Here is a 23065-nt window from a genome sequence, read left to right as displayed (position 1 = left end):
CTAGAAGAAAGAAAGAAAAGAAAAAAAAGGAAAGAAAGAAAGAGATCCAATTTTTTAATTTTTCTTAAATTCTCCAGAAATTTTTCCAGGAAATATCATTTTTTTTTATTCGAAAAAAAATCAGGAAAAATTCATTCTTTGTTAATGAGAAAAATATTATTTGTTCTCCACTCAATGTTAATTTGTTATCGTAAATTTGCATTATGAACGTAAAATATTTAAATTATCCGGTAATTCTTTCAAAGAAGTTGAAAATATTATAAAAATCGAGAGAGGAAAAAATTTCCAAGAAAATTCGCGTATAATTTTTTTGCAAAATGAATTCCATTTTTTTTCTCATTATCCCTGCAAGTTTAAAGCGACAGACAATGTGTGACCTTGTCATTTCTTAATTTGTCATGTGCAACGTTTAATTATAATCTCATTCAAACACTGTCTTGTCGCATTGTTTGTATTCGTAATTTCGATTTTTTTTGCAACTCCCGTCTCGGTGAGATAATTGTTAATAATTCCGATTAAAAGTTGTAGAACAAAAAAATTTTATTTCAATTTGTGATGTAATATTGACGAGTTTTTTAAATTAAAAAAAATTTGTTTTTATTATTTAAAAAATTTTTTTTTTAAATTTATTCATTTACTCTTTCTCTTTCTTTTCATTATTTATATATTTGTTTAAAAAATAAAATATAAATAAATAATAATATACAAATAGTAATATAAAAAATATTAAAATAACAAAATAAAAATAATAGAAAAAATATTTTTTTTAGCATTAAAAATATTAAAATAATAAAAATATTTTCTTTTGAGTTAATAAAAATTCATATTTTACTAATAATAACGAAATTAATATTAAGATTATTAAATAATAACCTGATAATATTTTTTTAAAAAATAATTTTAATTTAAAAAAAAAATTTTCTTTATTATTATTAGTAAAAATATTAAATTTAAATAAATTAAAAACATAAAATATACTACAAAATAATTAAACTATATACAAAATATTTATATTTTTTTAAAATTAAAATTAAATTACAAAAAAAAAATTAAAATAAAAAATTTTTAATTCCACAATTGACGAGAATTTAAATTCTTTTTTTTAATTACCAAGAAAAGTATAAAAAGAGAAATTGTATTATTTTATACTCAACATTTTTGTGCAAATAAAATTTAATTTATCTAAAAGAAAAATTTTATTCAAGATCAAATTGTTATTATTAATAATAATAAATTTTTTTTTAAAGTAAAAAGAAGGGAAATTCAATTATTTCATACTCCACATTTTTGTGCAAATAAAATTTAATTTATCCGAAAGAAAAATTTTATTAAACACCAAATTGTTCTTATTAATAATAAGAAAAGTAACAAAAAGGGAAATGGAAATTTATCTTTTAAAAATTGAAATTTATTAAAATAATTGTAATTTTTTGAAATAATTGAAATTTACTTTTTGAAAAATTGAAAATTATTGGAAAAATGGAAATTTTATTGAAAAATTGAAATTCATCTTTTAAATAATTGGGGATTATTAAAATAATTGAAATTAAATAAATTAATTAAAATTTGCTTTTTGAAGAATTGAAATTTAATGGAAAATTAGAAAAAAAAAATTGAAATTGAATTTTATCTTCTAAAAAATTGTAATTTTTGGAAATAATTGAAATTTACTTTTTGAAGAATTGAAAATTATTGGAAAAATGGAATTTTATTAAAAAGTGATATTTATCTTTTAAAAAATTGTGATTTACTAAAAATAATTGAAATTTATTAAATGAATTGAAATTTGCTTTTTGAAGAATTGAAATTTATCTTTCAAAAATTGAAAATTTAATAAAATTAAATTTTTTCCAAAAAGAAAAATTTTATTGAAAAAAAAATTATTTAAAAAGAAAATTGAAACTTATTAAACAGAAAAAATTGATGTGTATAATTTTATGAATGAGAATAAATTTCAATGAAATTTGTTTTGTGGAAAAAGTTATGAAATATTCAAAAGTAGGTGAAAAAAATTACAATTATTTTTTTTTCCATTTCTTCTTTTTTCCTGATTGTAAAATAATTGTGAGTAGGGCAAATGAGGCGCGTCGAACGGAGCGATCAGCGAACCGGTTACCAGTCGTTGTTCGTCATTTGTCTCGTGGTCATTCCTGCAAGTTTTCGAATAACATTTAGAAACTAATGTGTGCGTGAACTCTTCATTTAAAATATTTGAAAGAAAACAAATAAATGTTTTCATTTAATTTTATTAGTTCAAGTGTTGGAAATTAAGAAGCAAAAAAAAAAAAATTAATTAAATTCTAAATTTAAAAAGTGATTTTTTTTCGAGGTAAAAATTAACAAATTTTTTTTTTACTTTTTGGATTTGATTTCATAATAAAAAGTGATCTATGGAAAATTTTCTATACATTTAACTGTCAAGTCACTGCATCGGAATAAAGTCCAATTTGGAAAATTTTCGAGAGGGGATAAAACTTTCACTTATTTTTTTCTCTCGTGCGGAGTTTATAAGTGAATAATTAAAATTAAGAAAATAAATAATAATTATAAGCATAAATAAAATAGTAAATAAAAATAAATAAAATAATAAACATAAGAAAAAATTAAATAGAAAAAAGTAATTAACGAGAAAAATTAGAATTTATATTCAATAATAAAAAAATACTCTAAAAAATATAAAAATTAATAAAATATTAATTAATAATTTATATTATTTATAGGTACATAATGGGTTTTTTTATCTAAACTCGTTTATGATTAAAATAAAATAATAATTTTGTAAATAACAAATAATAATTAACAGAACAAAATAATTTTTATTTTATTACTATTTATTTACTACTTAAATAAATAAATAAATAAATTTTTAATTTTACAAAATAAAATAACTGAAATTCGAACAAAATAGAATAAATAAACTTTATTACAAAATAAAATAAATTAAATTTATAACACAATAAAATAAATGAAATTTATTACAAAATAAAATAAATAAAATTTATTATAAAATAAATTAAATTTTCGTAACAAAAAAAAAATAAATAAAAAATTTTTTAAAAAGTAAAAATTAATGTTAAAATAAATAAAATAATGTTAAAATTGATTTTATAATTAATATTAACTAATTTTATTTTAATCATGTTGTTAATTATTTTGTTAATTAGTGGAAAAGAGAGTGAAAAGAAAAGACAATTATTGAGGAAAACTATTTAAGGAAAAAAAAAGAAATTTTTACACGCGTACACGTGGCTTTATTTATTGTGATAAGATTAATTTCTTTCCGCAATTTTTTTTTCTCTTATTTTGGAGTAAATGTAAAAATTGCGAAATGTGACAATAATATTTTAAATTAAAGGGAAAGAAATATTATAAGTGATAAAGTTTATCTTTCGTTTAGTGTATGGAAGTTTCTAACTACTATAAAATATACTTGTTACGTTCAAAACTAAATTTACAGAGGATCTATTTATAAGGTAAAATGGGAAGAGTCAAATTTTGCCTACATGACTGACACACAAATACAACTGCTTTTATAAATTTGATGATAAAATATTTCTCTACAAATAATTTCTTATTATTTTCTTTCTCTGATTCAAATAATAATTTTATTTTTTAATATTTAATAATAATAACAATAATAAATTAATTAATTTAATTATTATAATGATAGTAATAATATTATTTGTTATATTATTATTATTATTATTATTATTATTATTATTATTATTATTATTATTATTATTATTATTATTAGTATTAATAATTAATTAATTAATATTAAATGTAAATATTAATAATTTTTATTAATAATAATAATTAATTAACATAATAATTTTATTTTTCTGTAAAAATAAACATTTTTTCCATTAAAAATATTATTAATTGAATTCCTGCAACGAATTTTATTATTTATGAAGGAATTTAAATATTTTATAAAAACTAATTTAATTCTTGCGAAGAATTTTATAAAAATTTTTAATAATTAATTTCTTTTTACTAATTTTTGTGCAAATTCTAATTTAAATAATTGATTTCCTGAGAAATTTTTATTATTCATGAAAATAATTCAATTCTTACGAAACTTTTTACAAAAAATTTTTAAATAATTGAATTCTGTTTGGAAATTTTATGAAAATATAGTAGATATTGAAAATCGTTGAATAGCGAAAAATTTTTTAAAATAATTAAATTTTACAAAGAATTTTATTAAAAATTAAAAGAATAATTGAATTATTTTTAAAAAATTTAATTAAAATTATATTTAAAATAATTTCTTTCGAACAATTTTATTGAAATATTTGAAAATAATTGAATTATTTCTGTGAAAAATTCTAATATTTTTGTAAATAATTGAATTCATCCAAATAATTAAAAAGAAAATTTTTTTTTAAAATTTGATTTTTTTGAGGAATCGAAATTAAATTTTTAAGAATAATTGCATTTTTCATAAGAATTTTATAAACATTTTTTTAAATAATTAATTTTTTTGAAATATATAATAAATATTAAAGAAATTTTATTTTAAATAATTGAATTCTTGTAAAAAACTTTAATTATGAAAATAATTGAATTTTTCGTTTAACTAATTTAAAATAGTATTAAAAATAATTGAAATTCTTCGATGACTTTTATTATTTATAAAAATAATTGAATTCCTGCTTAAAATTTCATCAAAAATTTTTGTAAAAAATTGAATTTCCATGAGAAATGTTATTATTAGTGAAAATAATTGAATTATTGTGAAGAATTGTATAAAAATTTTGTTAAATAATTTTTTGTTATAATTATTAGTCTAAAATAATAAAAACCACAATACATTTTTTATTCATAATTTTCTTCATTGTTATAATTTTTTTTTTAGAAAAAATTGATTTAAAAAATTTTTTTTTTTTGCTAATATAATTGTTTAATTTTTTCTTTTGTTTGTAAAATAATGTTGGTTAAAAAAATTGAAGTATGGAAATGGAAAACTTTGTCCGTTTTTAGAACGAGAGAGAGAGAAAATGGTAAAGACCTTTCAAGGCAAACAAAAGAATTAAATAAACATTATGGAATAAGTCATTCAAACGATAATTAACAACGTAAAAGAATTCTTTTATCATCTTATTATCCATGTGTTTTTTAATCATTGAAGAAAATTTTTTTTTTTCATTCCAATTTTCAATTTCAACGTAGAAATTAAAAGTATTGAAAAAAGTCATTAAAAATAAATTTTTTTAATTTAAAAAAATTGTGATTTAGTAAAAGAATTGAAATTAATTGAATAAATTGAAATTTATTATAATAAAAAAAAATTAATTTAAGAAATTGAATGTAATTAAAATTTACTTTTTGAAGAATTGAAAATTATTGGAAAAATCGAATTTTATTGAAAAATTGGAATTTATCTTTAAAATAATTGAGATTTATTAAAAGAATTGAAATTTATTATAATAAAAAAAATAAATTTTAAAAAATTGAATTTTATCTTTTAAAAAATTGAAATTTTTGGAAAAAATGGAAATTTTATTGAAAAATTAAAATTAATCTTTTAAAAAATTGGGGTTTATTAAGGGCATTTGAAACTTGATGACGTCACACATGCTTTGCACAAACTGAAACGTCATCAAGGTTCAAATGCCCTTAAAATAATTGAAATTTATTAAATGAATTGAAATTTGCTTTTTGAAGAATTGAAATTTATTAGAATAATGGAAATTGTTTTGCAAAATGGAAATTTGTCTTTTAAAAATTGAAATCTATTAAAATAATTGAAAAAATTATATGGAAATAATTGATTGAAGCAATTAAAATTTACTTTTTAAAGAATTGAAAATTATGAGAAAAATGGAAATGTTATTGAAAAATTGAAATTTATCTTTTAAAAAATTGGGATTTATTAAAAGAATTGAATTAAATGAATTGAAATTTGCCTCTTGAAGAATTGAAAATTAAAATAATGGAAAATGTTTTACAAAATTAAAAATTATTTAAAAAAATTTTTAATTTATTAAAATAATTGAAAGATAATTGAAAAAAATTGAAATATATTATTGAAAAATTGAAAATTAATTGATAAATTGTAATGTTATTTAAAAATAAATTTTAAAATTGTCCCATAAAAAAATTAAATTGAAATTGTTTACAAAAAAATGCACTTAATTTTTTTTTTTTAAAAATACACTTAAATTATTTAACTGAATAAAAAATTAATTAATTATTATTTTTCATTGTAGTTTCATAAATAAATGCACACAAAAGATGTCAGAAATGGAAGAGAGATCATATTTTCATTGGGCCGATTGGTTTGTTTTTGCGTTGATGCTATTAATTTCTGCGGCGGCGGGAATTTGGCATTTCAGAAAAGCTCAAAAATCCAATACTGAAGTTTATTTATTGGGTGGAAAAGGAATGAGTCTTTATCCAGTCTCAGCTTCACTTGTTGCAAGGTAAAGAAAAAATTTCCATTTCTAACGAAAAACGAAAAAAAAAATTTGTTTTTAGATTTAATTATTATTTAATTATAATTTATTTTTATTTAATTATATTTGTATTTATTTTTATTCAATTTTTTATTAATTTTTTTTTATTATTTTTAAATTTTATTTTTCTATTTAATTTTTGAAATTTTTACTTTTTATTTTATTTTTTAAATTAATTTTTGATATTTTTCTTTTTATTTAATTTTTTTACATTTTTTAATTTAATTTATTTTTTTATTTAATTTTTATTTATTTTCTTTCTATTCATTCTTTTTATGTAATTGTTACTAATTTTTTTATTTACTTATCAATTAAAAAAAATTATCTCAAAACCAAAGCGAATATTAAATAAAAAAGAACAAAATTCGTTTTTTTTGCAGTTTTATATCGGGTGTAACAATTTTGGGCACACCGGCAGAAATTTACAATTTTGGTACCCAATATTGGATAACAATAATCTCAATTCTTCTTTCTGGAATTGGCGTTGCACTCGTTTATCTTCCAGTTTTCTTCACTCTAAAACTTAATTCCGCTTACGAGGTTCGTACATTTTAGAAAAATTATTTTTGTAAAAAAAATTAAAAAAAAAATTATTTTTAAAAATTATTTTTTTTCTATTTTTATTTCATTTTTATTATTATTATTATTATTATTATTATTATTATTATTATTATTATTATTATTATTATTATTATTATCATCAATACTATTTTCACTTTTATATTTTTACTATATTATTATTATTTCTTATAAATATTATTAATTTTCTTATGATTACCAAAATTTGAGACAAAAACTTTACCACTTGTGAGAAAGTCAGCGGCGCCCTCTGGCAATTAATTCAAGCGCGGGCTTTTTTAAAAATTCAAATTTACTTTTTTCGTTTTTATTAAACTAATTTCATTGTGTGGATAATAATCGTAATAATTATAATGATAGTAATAAAAATAATAATGATAATGATAATAATAAAAATATGAATAATAATGCCAAAGAAGAAAAAAGAATAATAGTACCTAATAATAATACCTAATAAAAATAAGAATAAAAATACTAAAAATAAAAATAGAAATAATAATAGTTATTTTTATTATTAAAAAATATAAATAAAATTATTATTAAATTATACCTATTAATTAATCGTTTATTTATTTTATTTCCAGTATTTGGAGTTAAGATTCAACTCGTCAGTGAGAATTTTAATTTCCCTCATTTTTGTCGTCGACGTGGTGAGAAAATAAAATTTTTATTTCTTTATTTCAAATATTTAAAAATGTTAAAAAAAATATTTTCACGTCACAGTTTGAGAGAGAGAGAGAAAGAATTTTACTTTTTTAATAATTGAAAGAAGAAGAAAAAAAGATTAAATTAAAATTAGAAAGAAGAAAGACTAAAATAAAAAAAAGTAAATTTTAAGTATTTAATGATTAAATAGTATTCAATAATTATACGATTTGAAAAAAATAAAATTTCCAGACACGTTTTATTTGAGGACAAGTGAGAGCGAGGTCATTGTACTTATTGTATGGAGTTAAAGTACAAAATTAACATAATTGTTGACCATTTAGTGAAAGAAAAATAAAAGCATTTTGTTATTTTTTCAATACACTTAATTTTTTTCATGGTCAATAAAAAGACATTTTTTTCAATTAAATTCATTGTTTAGAAGAACTTTTTAATAAAAAAAAGTTATTTTATATTAAATTTAAAAATTTCTTTATTTTTAATAATAATAATAATAGTAATAATATTAATAGTAGTATTAACAATAATAGTAATAATAGTAAATAAAATAAATTGACTAAAAACGAAAAAATAAATTTGGAGATTTGAAAAAGCCCGCGCTTAAAATTAATTGCCAGAGAGCGCGATTGACTTTCTCGCAAGTGGTAATTTCAACTTACTAAAAATAATAAAAATTGCTTAAAAAAATAATTTTAAATGTTCTAAATATAAATTATTATTCTAAAAACATATAATTTTTGTAATTTATTAAAAACTGTTTGTTATAAATTTATAAAATTGTTTTTAAAAAAAAAAATTTTTTTTAATTGTTAGAAAAATAATTTCTTTTTTAATTAAAGGTTCTCTACCAGTCGATTGTGATTTACGTTCCTGCGTTGGCATTAAATCAAGGTACAATTGTTTTGTTGATTACACTGTATCATTTTGTTATCTTTGAAAAGCGATTTTGATGTCTGTCTGTCTCTCTAATGTTAAATATTGATCTTTGCAGTGAGTGGAATAAATGTTCACTTAATCGGCACTATCGTCTGCTTGACATGCGTCTTTTACACAGTGTTGGTGAGTTTTATTTATTTTATATTAACATCAATGAACGTGCAATAAAATTTTAATCATTCTCCGCACGCACATTCAATTGTCAACAATTTACAAGTTGTTTTATCTCAACCTAATTTATCTTTTTTCTTCAAATTAAAAAAAAAAAAATAATTGCCTTTTAATTAGAAAGAAGATTATTAAAATAGAGACAATTTTCATTTCATTTGGAAAAAATTTTTTTAGTTTAATTTGATTTATTTATTAATTACATTTACAGGGAAAATTAATTATTTAATTTAATTAAATTAATTTATTAATAAATTAATTTTAATATAAAAATTTTATTAAAAATTCAAAATATTGTTTTCTAATGGTACAAAAAGGACAAAAGAAAAAAATTGTTTAAAAAAAATTTTTTTTTATTAGAAAAATTTGTTTAAAATCTCTTTAATTACAACAATGGTTTTTTAATTAAAAAAATGTTTTTTAATAGAAAAGAATTTCTTAATTAGAAAAATTTGTTTAAAATCTTTCTAATAACAAAAATGGTTTTTTAATAAAAAAAAAGATTTCTTCATTAAAAAAACTTGTGTAAAATCTTTTTAATTACAAAAATGGTTTCTTAATTACAAAAACGGGTTTTTAATTAAAAAAATTGTTTTGAATTGAAAAAATAGTTTTTTAATTGAAAAAAATGGTTTTTTAGTTGAAAAAAATTATTTTTAATTTGAAAAAATTGTTTTTTAATTGAAAAAAATGGTTTTTTAATAGAAAAAGGTTTCTTAATTAGAAAAATTTGTTTAATTACAAAAATGGTTTTTGTTTTTAATTTTAATTTAATTTTGTTTTTTTTAATTTAAAAAATTGTTTTTAATTTTAAAAAATTATTTTTTTTTTTAAAGAATTGTTTTTTATTAAAAAAATTGTTTTTTAGTTAAAAAAAATTGTTTTTTAATAGAAAAAAATTTCTTAATAAGAAAAATTTGTTTAAAATCTTTCTAATTACAAAAATGTTTTTTTTTTTTTTAAAAAAGGTTTCTTAATTAAAAAAATTTGTGTAAAATCTTTTTAATTACAAAAATGGTTTCTTAATTAAAAAAATTGTTTTTAATTAAAAAAATAGTTTTTTAATTGGAAAAATGGTTTTTTAGTTGAAAAAATGGTTTTTTAGTTGAAAAAAATTTTTTTTTTTAATAGAAAAAAGGTTTCTTAAATAGAAAAAAATTGTTTTTCAACAAAAAAATTTTTAATTAAATTTTAGTAAGTAATTAATTAACGCTCATGATAATTTGCAAATTAATATTCGGCTAAAGATAATAAAAATTAATTTTTTTACTTAATTAAAAAGTTATATGTAAAAGTAATAAAAAATTAGTTAAAAATTATATTTTTTTATTTAAAAACTAATATATAAATAAATGATTTTTCACAAAAAAAAAAAAAAAAAATTAGCTAGGAAACATTTACCCTCGATATGGTTTCAGTGAATCGTAGAATATCTGAAAAAAGAAATTTGTTCAATTAAGAAAGTGTTTCCTAAAAATTGATAAAATTGAAATTTTAATTAAATATTAAATTAATAAATATGTAATTCATAAAGTTTATTTAATTTCTAATACTCACTGTCAATTTTTATCTTCCAAAAATAATTAATATTGAAAGATTTTTCAAAATTTACAATAGTATTTTCATCATTGTGATCGAGAGAATTAAAATTTTCGCTTACAGACTGTAATCTATTTCAAATTGTTAAGAAAAATTTGCGAAATTTACATATTTAATAAATAGAGATAAATAATTAAGTTAATAAATAGAAAAATAAAATTTCTACCTTACCGACCGATGATCAAGAAGAATTCTTCATTTCCATCGGTCGGTAAATAAGGAATTTTTTTTCATAAAAATTCGTTTAAAAATTTTTTAAATTATATGGACACTAAAATTGTATGTAAATTTGGTAATTTATAAAAGGATACAGTGATGGATAATAATCCTGAGATTCTTTAGCCCAAAGGATTAATTTTTCCAGTCTTGGAATTAATGGAGTGCCATTAATTAATTGTTTCATTTCTAAATCTCTCAATGAAACTTTACTTCTCGCTTCTTCTATTCTTGCGAATTTATTTTTTAACTCCTGTTAATTTTTTTTTAAAGACAAAAAATTGTTAATTTTTTTTGAAAAATAAAAAAATAATATTAAAAAGGTAATTAAAATAATTATTATTAGCAAAAACAGTAATTAAAGTAATTATAAGTAGAAAAAAGTAATTAAAATGATTATTCCTAATTCAAAAAAAAAAATAAAATAAAATAAAGTAAAAATTTAAAAAAAAAATTTAGTTTGATAAAGAATAATAGAATTATTACACCTATTAGAAACGAAATAAAATAAAAAAATTTTAATTCAAAGAAAAATAATTTTAAAAAATATATTTGTAATAAATTAATAATATATTAGTAAAATTAGTAAAAATTCGAAAGAATAATTATACATTTTTTTTCTTACCTGATTAATTTTATTAAGTCGATTCAAAAAATTTCCAATGATTGCAATTTCATTTTGTATTGCACGGAATACTTTTATTTGCAATTTTTCCTTTAATCCATTTTGTTTATAAATTTCCGTCTGATCGGCATCGACACTACAAGAAATGAAAAATATTAAAAAGAATAAATTTACAAACATAATAAAAATAAAATTAAACTAATAATATTAATTTCTTTATTCCGCTTAAAAGTCGCCCCCACTGTGCTCAGTTTCATCTTACGCCCCTGGGTACAGTGCAGCACATTATTAAAACAATAATAAAATTTTTCTTTATCAAAATATTGTTTTATTACCATGAAAATAAACCAAAAAAGGAAAAAAAATCATTTTTTAATTTACTGGAGTTTTTTTTGCTATCTAACAATACATTTTATGGCAAAGAGAGAATATGTACATGTAACCTCAAAAATACCTTGTGATTAGTCGAAATTGTTCACAGAGACTTTTTAAACCATTTATTTGTTCTTTTGCACTAGAAATCACATCATTCCAGGTAGTTGATACAATTTTTAAATACGAATAATATTTTACAATTGATTTGTACAGTGTTTTTTCCATTTTTTGAAAGCACTTTTGTCAATATCGACGTACATCAACATTACGCGTTGAACACGTGCTCATTGTACAGTTGTGGCAATTAATGTTTTCTTTTTCTTCCCCAGGAACGTATGAATAGAAAATTAACAATTAAAATTTCATTTTCTATAATTTTGAAATTTTTTCCACTATTAGTTACCATTAGCTATTTCGGTAGAAAAATATTACTATTTGAATAGTCTCCACCCTTTGGTAAAGAATTATTAAAAATTATCAAAAATTCGAAAAACCGAATTTCTTAAAATTCAACATTTCTTCTTCTGTTTTATGCCATTTAGCTTCATTATTTTTGGGCTCTTCAAAAACACTTTACTTATTTAATAGTCTCCACCCTTTGGTAAAAAATCAAAAATTATTAAAATTTTTTTAAAATTCGAAAAACACTTATATTTTTAATATAACTTTAATTAATTTCTTCGAAAATTTCAATTATTTTTAAAAATCTTGAAGAAATTCTCCGAGACAATTCAATTATTAAAAAAAAATTGGAATTTTTCACAGGAATTCAATTACTTAAAAAACTTTTAATAAAATTCAATTCAAGAATTCAATTATTTTCATAAATAATGAAATTTTAACTGAAATTCAATTATTTTGAATACAATTTTAATTGAATACGAGGGAAAATTAAATTTTTTTAAAACATTTTTTAAAGATTCTTCGTAAGAATTCAATTATATCAAAAAATGGTAAATTTTAATAACATACTTCTTAAAAATTCACTTATTTTTGTAAAATTTTGCAAAAATTCAATTATTAGCAGAAATAATACATTTTTTTTTGCAGGAATTTGATTATTTAAAAAAAGTTTTAATAAAATTCTATTTAAGAATTGAATTATTTTTTCAGAAATAATTTAATTGTCGATGTACTTGTTTTCCTTCAAAATTTAATTAAAATTATATTAAAAATAATTTAATTTCTCAGAAGAATTTTATTATTTGCAAAAATAATTGAATTCTTGCCCAAAATTTAACAATTTTTAAAAATAATTGAATTCTTATGAAGAGAATTTTTTATCAGAATTGTTGAAAATAATTGAATTCTTATTGAAACTCTTCAAAATAACTGAATATAAATAATATTTTTAAAAATAACTGTATTCTTTTCAGAAATTTTATTAAAATTTTATTTAAAATCATTGAATTCCTCCGAAACATTTTATTATTGATAAAAATAATTGCATTCCTACGAAAAATTTTATTATTTCCGAAAATATTTTAATTTTTTAGAAAAATTTTCTTATTTATAAAAATAAGGAATTAAATTTTTGTAGAGGATATTGACAATTCATAAAAATAATTGAATCTTTTTTAACAATTTTATCTGAATTTTTTAAAATAATGATTTTTTTAAAAAGAATTTTATCAAAATTGTTAAATATAATAATTGAATTGCTCTAAAGAATTTTATTATCTATGAGAATAATGAAATTCTTGCGACAAATTTTATTAAAATTTTTGAATAATAATAAATATATCAATGGTAAAGAAGGTTTCTACACTACCGACCGTTGGTAAATTAGAGTTCTTCCTTAACATCAGTAGGTGATTCGTCCTATTTTTATATTTAGTTACTATAATGTTTAAAATCAATTAATTTTTTATAAAATCTTAATTACTGTATTAAATTTGATTGATTTGTGATTTGTAAATTTAAATATTTTTTTTTGTATTGCGTTTATTTATGTTTTTAATTTATTGACGTGATGTTTATTTTGTTGACTTTAACTAGGTAAAAATTGTTTTTTATTTTTTGTTTAAATTTAATTTTTTTTTTAAATTTTGTTGTATTAATTTTTATAAAGAAAATTTTTTCTATTAAAGTGACCTGATGATGGTGGCGAACCTGACCACCGAAACGTCGTCTATTTTATAAAAAAGTAAAAGAGTGTTTTTCTTTTACCTTTTATATACGCCTTCCAAAAATCGAAAAAATTAATTTATTACTGTATTAAAAAATTATTAATGTAATTACTAATAAAATATAAAAATACTATAAGTTACCAAGTTGCAAACGTAAATAAATCCTTCGTTAAGGGTAAACAAGGTTATTACATTACCGACCATGAGTAAAGTAGCGCTCTTCTTTACCACCAGAGGGTAAACCGATCTATTTTCAAATTTAGTTCATCTACTAAAATTGTATATTGAAATTTGAATACAAAATACTTTCAAATACCGATTGTGGGTAAAGTAGGGTTCTTCTTTACCATCCGTAGATAGATCGCCCCTTTTTTCATATTCAGCTTATTTTGCTATACTTCTATGATGAAATTTTTATAAAAATATTTTAAAACATTTATATTTTCTATCAAATGTTTCGAAATTAACTACCACGAATAAAAAATATTATATTATATTTATTTTTAATATATTTTCTATTGCGAATAACGATAGGCTTAAAGCAAAGGCTAAAATTTATAATACTAAAATATTGAACATATGGCGCGAAATTAAAAAAAAAATGTTCCCTTACATTATATTGTTTTTTTTTGTTTATTTTATAATTAAGCGTCCTTTTTTATCTCAAAGGGAAAATATTTTGTTTTTGAAAATTTATTGAATCTTTTTGAAGACTCTTAGCCGACACAATATTGTATATATATATATATAGTAGGTGGTGGGGTTTTGGATAAGAAATTCTGTCAAATCAAGTTTGAAATATTTATAGACGGAAACCAAGTGCTCACACAATGGGAGCCGGAAAACAATGGTAAACCATGTCGAGAGGCTGTTGGGTCACAAAAGCCGACTCTGAAGTGATTAATGGGTCGTGCATGTAATTATCCGAGCAATTTGTTGAGCCCCGCATTAACGAGAATTTATCGCGAATGAATGACTCTTTGCAAATTGTTTACCAGATTTTCGTTGCTTTAACAGAAAACAATGTCATGATAATCGTAAATTATCCTATTTATGGATTTTGAACAAATTTATTTTTATAATATTTTTACCTTTTAGAGAATTCTTTTTTTTTTTTGCTATAATTATAGTAAAAATTTGTTTTCTTTTTTTATTTTAGAAATTTAAAAATCGAAAAATTATATCTCTTTTCATTATTTTTATACCTTATTTTCATCGAGGTTTATAACTAAAGACAATTTTTTTTAAAAAGTTTGAGATTAAAATTACATTTTAAAAAATGACTCTTGAATTTCCCGCGTTTTATTTAAGTTTCGCTTTTTTTCCGCTTAAAATATTAAAAGAAAATTGTACTTCAAAGTTTTTTTTTCTATTTTTTTACACGTAGGGTCAAACCAATTTTAAAAAAAGACTTTTGAATTTCCCGCGTTAATTTATTTTTTGTTTTTTTCCGCTGAAATAGTTTAAAAACACTCAAATTATTAATATTTTAATTCATTGTTGAACCCTTTAAATTTGAAATTCCCGCCTAAAGATGTCACATACGTATTTTTGGCGGGAAATTTTGAATCATGTAGAAAAAAATAGTTAAAAATAAATTAAAATAGTAAAAATTTTTTTGTTAAAAATATAGTTGAAAAAAAATTAGATATAGAATAAAGTTGGTAATTTTTTAAAAAGAATTTTATTTACAGGGTGGTTTAAGAGCAGTTGTCTGGACGGACGCACTTCAAGTGGCTGTGATGGTAACCGCTGTGATAACTGTGACAATCTTAGGAACAATTTACATTGGCGGACCTTCGGCCGTTTGGCAGAAAGCCCAAGATGCCAAGAGAATACAATTTTTTAAGTAAATTTCAAATTTGAATTTAAAAAATTCGAAAAAAATTATTTTTTATTTAAAAAAATTCAAATTTCCCGCCACTTTTGCAAAGGAATTTTTCAAAATGCCAAGAGAATACAATTTTTGAAGTAAATTTCTAAAATAAATGTAAAAATTCATAAATATAATTGTTTTAATAAAAGAAATTCAAATTTCCCGCCTTTTTTACAAAGAGAAGGCAGGAGACGGTGAACCCCCGATTCAAAAGAATATTTTCGAATTTGGCGCGAAATTTGAAATATTAATGCAATTTTCTCAATTATTTTAAGTTTAAACTCGAATAATTTTAATTTCTTTCAGTTTTGACGTCTCACCGTACACTAGACACACAGTCTGGACTGTTTTATTTGGATCATGGCTCTACAGTATGGGCTATATTTCAGTAAATCAAACAATGGTGCAAAGATATACTTCTTTGAAAGATTTGAAAACATCAAAACTGTAAGTGAGTATTCTCAACTTTTTATTTCTTTCATTAAGGCTAGTTGGAAATTTAATAATTCTTAATGTCTTAATATTTAATTATTTTTGTTATTGTGATTTTTCATGTAAATTGGAATTAAATTTAAATAAATTAAGTTAGGTATGAAAATAATTAATAAAATAATTAGTAAAGTTATTAACAAAATAATTAATAAAATAATTAATAAAGTTATTAACAAAGTAATTAATAAAATAATTAATAAAATATTTAATAAAATATTTAATAAAATAATTAATAAAATAAATTAAATAAATAATAAAATAATTAATTAAATAATTAATTAAATAAATAATAAAATAATCTATATTAATAATCGTTGTGTTCGTCCCTGTAATCTGTTCGTAATTTAAAGTTAGTTGTTATTTGCTTTTTTGTTTCCTAACTTTTTAAATAATTTTTCTTTTTAAAAAAAATTTTCAATTTTAAAATTAAAGTATTAAAAATCATTGAATTCCTCCAAAAAATTTTAACCAAAAATTTGAAAATAATTGGATTTGTCCGAAGAATTTTATTATTTATAAAAATAATTGAATTCTCGCTAAGAATTTAAAAAAAATTATTAAAAATCCTAATTAAATTCGTTTGAAGAATTTCTTTGAATTTTTTTTAAATAATGAAGTTTCTTTAATCATTTTAACTGACTATTTATAAAGTAATTAAATTTTATGAACAATTTCTTTCAAGTTCTTTTTTTAAGTTTTTTTGAATATAATTTACACAATTTTAAAAAATTGTGTAAATAATTGATTCAAACTAGCTAAGATTTTTTTAACTTTTTAAAATAATCGTGTCTGTTAATAATAATTATAATTAAATATTTGATTTTTGAAGTTTATTAAAATTAATATTGAAAATAAATTAAATATTCCTGAGAAGATTTTTATTATTTTTATAAACATAATTTAATTCTTGTGATGAATTTTTCTACTTTTAAAAATAATTGAATTGTTTGGAAGGATTTATTAAAACTTTAGAAAATAATTGAAAAAAAAAATTTGAATTCCTTCATGAAATTTTATTAAAATTGTATTAAAAATAATTAAATTTTTCAAAAGATTTTTACTGCTTAAAAAAATAATTGAATTGTTTCGAAAGATTTATTAAAATTTAAAAAAAAAATTGTAAAAGAAATTTTAAACATAAATTTAATTAAATAAGAATTTAAATTTAAGAAAGTTGAAAATTTGAAATTATGAATAAATGGGAATTTCAAATTAAATTTAAAAATATAAAAATTTGAAAGTAGATTAAAAAAAACTAATATTTGAATTTAAATAAATAAAAATTACAAATTAAATTTTAAAAAAATAAAAATTTAACTTACAAATTTAAATAAATAGTAATTTGAAAGTACATGAATATGCAAATTAATAAATTAATTAATAAATGCAAATTTAAAATTGAATTTAAAAAAATAAAAACAAACAAATTTAAATAAAATTGAAATTTGAAACTAAATTTAAAAAAATAAAAATTTTTAATGTGTTTTGAAAAGAATTTAAACTAAAATTCTTTTTACGTTAATTTTCATTTAATAATAATTATTTAAATTTTAATAATTAAATTATTTATTATTTTTTAATTTCATTGAAAAAAAAGAATAAAAAAAAATTGTCTATTAGTAAAAATAAAAAAATTTGTTTCCTGTTTAACTTTTTTTTTAATTTATCGTTTTTTTTCTCATCGGAGATCAATAGCAATTTTTACGATTGGCGTAATGGCGTTTATTTCATTGTGCTGCTGGTGTGGACTTGTTCTATTGGCCTGGTGGTCGCCACCAAAGTGTGATCCAAGAGCAAGTGGTCTAATTATTGCTGACGATCAACTTTTGCCCGCTTACGTCATGGAAATAGCGGGCAAATATCACGGTGTGCCCGGTCTTTTTATTTCTGGTGTTTTTGGAGCCGCGCTCAGGTAAAAAACAGTAGATGCATTATTTTTCTTTCAAAAAATGTTTTTTTAAAAAAATTTTTTCTTTTTGGAAATTTTTTTTATTTTTGAAGAATTTTATTTTGATAATTATTTGCATTTTAAATTTATTATAATTTTTATCTATTATTTTTGATAATTATTTGCATTTTAAATTTATTATAATTTTTATCTATTATTTTTGATAATTATTTGTATTTTCAATTTATTAAATTTTTAATAATTATTTGTATTTTTAATTTTCTATATTTTCAGTTTATTCAATTTATTAATTTTGATAATTATTTGTATTTTTAATTTATTATATTTCCAATTCATTATTTTTGATAATTATTTGTATTTTAAATTTATTCAATTTATTAAATTTGATAATTATTTGTATTTTTAATTCATTATATTTTCAATTCCTTGTTTTTAATAATTATTTGTATTTTAAATTTGTTATATTTTCAATTTATTCAATTTATTATTTTTGATAATTATCTGTATTTATAATTTATTATATTTTCAATTTATTCAATTTATTATTTTTGATACTAATTGTTTGTATTTTTAGTTTATTATATTTTCAATTTATTTTTCATAATTATTTCAATTTTTAGTATTATTTTATTTTCAATTTTCGTTTTTGATAATTTTTTGTATTTTTAATTTATTTGATTTTTAATTTTCGATTTTGATAATTATTTACACTTTTTATTATTTTGTATTTTTTTATTATCTTTTTTTTTTATCTTTTCATTTTTTTTTTATTATTTTTTTGTCATTTTTAATTTACGGCGTTTTAAACTTTTTTTCGCTCAATTTATTCTTTTAAGTATTAATTTTTTTTTTGTGAAAATTTACTTCCAGTACCTTATCGGTTGGACTTAATTCAACGTCAGTGGTTCTTTTGGAGGATTTTGTGAAGGGATACTTTAAATTGAAGCCCACCGATCGATGTGCGAGAATATTTGTTAAAAGTATTATCATTATTCTTGGACTACTTGCGCTCGCACTTCTTTTTCTTATTGAAAAATTAGGAGGTGTTCTTTCGGTACTGATAATATTTTTTTTGTAATTTTAAAAAAAAGAAGAAAAAATTTTTAGGAAAAAATAAATTTTGAAAAAAAAAAATATTTTTTTCAATTCGAATATTTTTCATTACAGGTGACCAGCAGTTTGGCAGCAATTGCTGCTGGAACTTCTTTTGGAGTTTTTACTTTAGGCATGTTGTTCCCCTGGACAAATTCTAAGGTGAAGTTTACAAATTTATTTTTTGGAAAAATAGAAACAACTTTTTTTACTTTAATTTATTTTTATATTATTTTTACGTATTTTGTATTTTGATTATTTTTATAATTAATTTATTTTTATATTCTATTAAACTTTTATATTTTATTTAAAATTGTATTTTTTTATTTTTATATTTCGTTTATTTTTGTATTTTATTTACTTTTATGGTTTGTTTATTTTTATATTTTATTTACTTTACACATATTTTGTTTATTTTTATATTATATTTACCTTTATATTTTACTTATATTTGTATTTTATTTATTTTTATATATGCTATTTATAATATTATTTTGTTTATTTTTTATTTACTTTTATATTTTAATTATATTTTATTTTATAATTTTATTTATTTATTTTAAAGAAATGAAAAATCTCATTACATCCCCCAACGGTCACCCATCTAAATATTAACCGCGCTTAACGCTGCTTAACTTCCATGATCGGACGAGAAGTACTCACTTGCATCGTGATACCCAGACTCACATTTTTATTTTATTTATTTTGATATTCTATTTCCTATTTTATATTTTATTTTTCATTTACAAATGTAATTTTCTTTTATTCTAAATTTATTTTTATGTTTTAATTGATTTATTATTTTATTTAATTTTACATTTTATTTATCTTTATTTTTTATTAAATTCTCATCATTTTTTTATTATTATTTATAATATTTTTAATAAATTTATTTTTTTTATATTTACTTTAATATTTTTTTGTTTTATAATATTATTTTGTTCTATAAATTAAATTATGAATTAAAAAATAAATTTTTCCTACAACAAAAATTAGGGTGCTTTTGTTGGTGCAATAGCAGGATTCGTGATATCCGGTTGGGCGAGTCTTGGGGCAAATGCAGCAATTGGTTCCGGTATTGTGATGCCAAAAAAATTGCCAGTCGACTATTCGTATTGTCCAGGAAATATCAGCGAATCATTTTTGGATCAATTTAAATACGTTGAGTGAGTTTTTGCTTTCTTAGAAAAATATTTTCCTCATCTTTTTCTTTATTATTAAAGACAAAAAAAAAACTGTTAAACTTAAGAAAAATAATATTTTTTATGATAAATAAAAATAAATAAATATAAAATAACAAAAAAAAATGTTTTGTTTAAAAAATTAAACAAAAATATTGAAATTATAATAAAATTAAAACAGAAAATTATAAAAAACTATATTGATAATTAAAAGAAAAATTGTCAAGACTATTAAAAATTATAAAAAATTGAAAAAATGTATAAAGTTTAAAAAAAGTATAAAAAAAAATTAATTAATTTAAAACTACTCTTGTTTGAACGCATTTTTAAGTTTGAAAATACTGTTCGGCTGAAGGCGAGTGGTGGGGGTAAGGCGCAACGATACGTTTCTCGCGCATTATCCCCCCTACTTGTATGTATTGATTGGCGCGAAGTTTTAAACTTTCAGGCTGCTTGATCTTTTACCAAAAATTACAATTTTTTAAAATTAATTTTTTATTATTAATTTATTTTTTATTTATCTATATTTAAATATTTATTAATATTATTTATTTAATAATATCATTCATTTAATTAATTATTCTTGTTTTGAAGTTTAGGCCAAAGAATTAATTATATTTAATTTTTTCTATTTTTAATGTATTTAATTTATTTAAATTTAATTAATAAATTTATTTATAATTATAGTAAATAAAATTGTCGTCTTATTATAATTTATGGAAAAATATTTTTAAATAAACAAAAAAATTTGCAATTTTGGTAATTAAATTTTTTCGTTTCAGTGAAGAAGACGTGTTTCCTTTTTATCGACTGTCTTATCATTGGTTCGCTGGTTTGGGAACAATTGTTGTTATTGTGGTGGGAATAATCGTCACTTTGATAACTGGACCACTAGATCCTTCTACTGTCGACAGGTCATTACTTTCACCAGTAATTCACAGGTAATTTTTTTAATTACTATTGAAATTAAATTAAAATAATTTTTTAAATTATTATAACTAAATAAATTAAATATTAAAAAAAAATAAATTAAATTTAACTTATTTTTATTTTATTAATAATTAATTTATTCAACCGTTTTTTCGGCGTGTTCTGAATAAAAAAACACTGCGCGCGCTAAGAAGTGGGAGTGACGCAAAACGACCAATCGCTGTGCTGCCCCCACTCCTTTACACGCTGCGCGCGCAGTAGCCGAAAGTTATTTTTTAAAGTTTTATTCACTATTATATTTATTTAATATTTAATTTTTTTATCATTTAGACAGTGAAAAATTTTTTTTTTGCCTCTAGTTTAATTTTCAAAAAGTTTTTGTTTTCAAATTTTTTATTTATTTTATTTTATTTAGAAATTAACAGGCAAAAAAGCCTTTGAATACAAAAAAATTTATTAAATTATTTTTGTAATTAAAAATATTTTTAAATTATTTTGTTATTTTAAACAATAAAAAAATTATAATTGCAGATGGTTACCGAGACCGGGTTACTATGACGAAAGCGGAAATTGGAGGCGGCCGTCGAGTCAATTTTCGGATTTTATAAATCATCGACACAATCCAAATAGCGAAGTAACGAAATTTTAAATATTTTTTTTTCTATTTTATTTTTCCAATTTAGCGAATTAAATTTTCTGGACTCTAATATGTAGAGTTGACGAGAAAAATAGCAATGAAGTATTTTTTTAGGACTTTTCTAAACCTCCAAAGTTAAATTCATCTGGAAAAAATTTTTTATTTTGCAAATGAAATATTTTTATAGAAAAAGCTTTTTTACAAGAAAAAAACAATCAACTCTTTTATGAAGTGAGAATTTAGAAAAAACAATTTTTGTTTAAATTGTACTTAAGACAATTTTTTATTAATAAAATAAAAAATTATTTTTATAAAACAGTTTTTTATTCATAAAATAAAAAATTATTTTTGTGAAACAATTTTTATTTAATGAAATATAAAATTATTTTTTAAAACCACTTTTTTAAGAAATTATTTTTCAAATGTTCAATTTTTGATAAAATTATTTTTCCAATACACAATTATGAATAAAACATTTTTTATTAGAAAACAATTTTAAATAAAAATAAAATAATAACTTTTAATAAAAATAACATTATTTTTACGAATTTAGAAAAAGATTTTTAATAATTTTTTTTTTTGAGTTAAAAAAATACAGAAAGGGGTTAAAAATAAAAATGGGGGTAAAATAGAGGAGTTAAAAAATAGAGAAGGGGTTAAAAATAGAGAAAGGGGTTTGAAATAAAAATGGGGGGGAAAATAGAGGAGTTAAAAATAGAGAAGGGGTTAAAAATTAAAAAACGGCATAAAAAATAGAAAAGGGTTAAAAAATAGAGAAAGTGGTGAAAAAAATTTTTCTTTTTTTCAGGGGTTAAAAATTTTTTTTCACAGGTTTAAAAAAAATTTTTCTTTTTCTATTCTATATGAAAAATTAAGTCACCCTGAGGTTTGTGATTTTAAATGAGATTTTCTATCGTGGCAAATGTCGAGAGTTGACACCCGAGTTCTGTAACTGAGTTTGTTCGGTTTTCAAGCTCTAGTGATTTTCAGTCGTCCGTGATTCTCCAGAAGCCAAAGATCAAGTGCCCTCGGGATATTTCCTCTAACTCGTTAACGAATAAGAAATCTTGTTAAATTTTCCATTAGAAATCAAAAAAACTTTTTCCGGGCACACACGAAAATCAATTTTACAAAGAAAAAAAAAACAGAAAAATATTTATTTTTTTGTATATAGAATATTTTTTAAAAAATTTA

The 23065-nt window shown here is 19.4% G+C and overlaps 2 protein-coding genes across 5 annotated transcripts; one reads left to right on the top strand and one right to left on the bottom strand.

The window, feature by feature from the left end:
- The first annotated feature begins 2113 nt into the window (after positions 1–2113).
- Positions 2114–22187, top strand: LOC122512582 (sodium-coupled monocarboxylate transporter 2-like). 4 transcript variants are annotated; one of them, XM_043628495.1, is made up of 15 exons: positions 2114–2329; positions 3398–3473; positions 6216–6428; positions 6842–7001; positions 7625–7690; positions 8546–8597; positions 8698–8765; positions 15449–15603; positions 15937–16077; positions 17810–18034; positions 18902–19085; positions 19199–19285; positions 20120–20289; positions 21087–21245; positions 21766–22187. In XM_043628495.1, exons 3-15 carry the CDS (start codon positions 6241–6243, stop codon positions 21881–21883), a joined length of 1773 nt encoding a protein of 590 aa, XP_043484430.1. In that variant the 5' UTR covers positions 2114–2329; positions 3398–3473; positions 6216–6240; the 3' UTR covers positions 21884–22187. The 4 variants fall into 4 exon arrangements, with proteins under 4 accessions (XP_043484430.1, XP_043484428.1, XP_043484431.1 ...); XM_043628493.1 differs by having other exon boundaries at positions 3165–3473; XM_043628494.1 differs by having other exon boundaries at positions 2141–2185; positions 3165–3473.
- LOC122512583 lies at positions 10120–11940 on the bottom strand. Its single transcript, XM_043628498.1, has 5 exons — positions 11705–11940; positions 11251–11386; positions 10721–10878; positions 10368–10480; positions 10120–10243 (listed from the first exon to the last, which is right to left on the bottom strand). The coding sequence occupies exons 1-5, from the start codon at positions 11848–11850 to the stop codon at positions 10197–10199; spliced, it is 600 nt and encodes a 199-aa protein (XP_043484433.1). The 5' UTR covers positions 11851–11940; the 3' UTR covers positions 10120–10196.
- Positions 22188–23065: the final 878 nt, after the last annotated feature.

Source organism: Leptopilina heterotoma, unplaced genomic scaffold, assembly GCF_015476425.1.
Source record: "Leptopilina heterotoma isolate Lh14 unplaced genomic scaffold, ASM1547642v1 Lhet_123, whole genome shotgun sequence".
NCBI classification, from domain to species: Eukaryota; Metazoa; Arthropoda; class Insecta; order Hymenoptera; family Figitidae; genus Leptopilina; species Leptopilina heterotoma.
The sequence above is the reverse complement of the archived record's forward strand: the minus strand, read 5'-3'. Positions and strand labels throughout refer to the sequence as shown.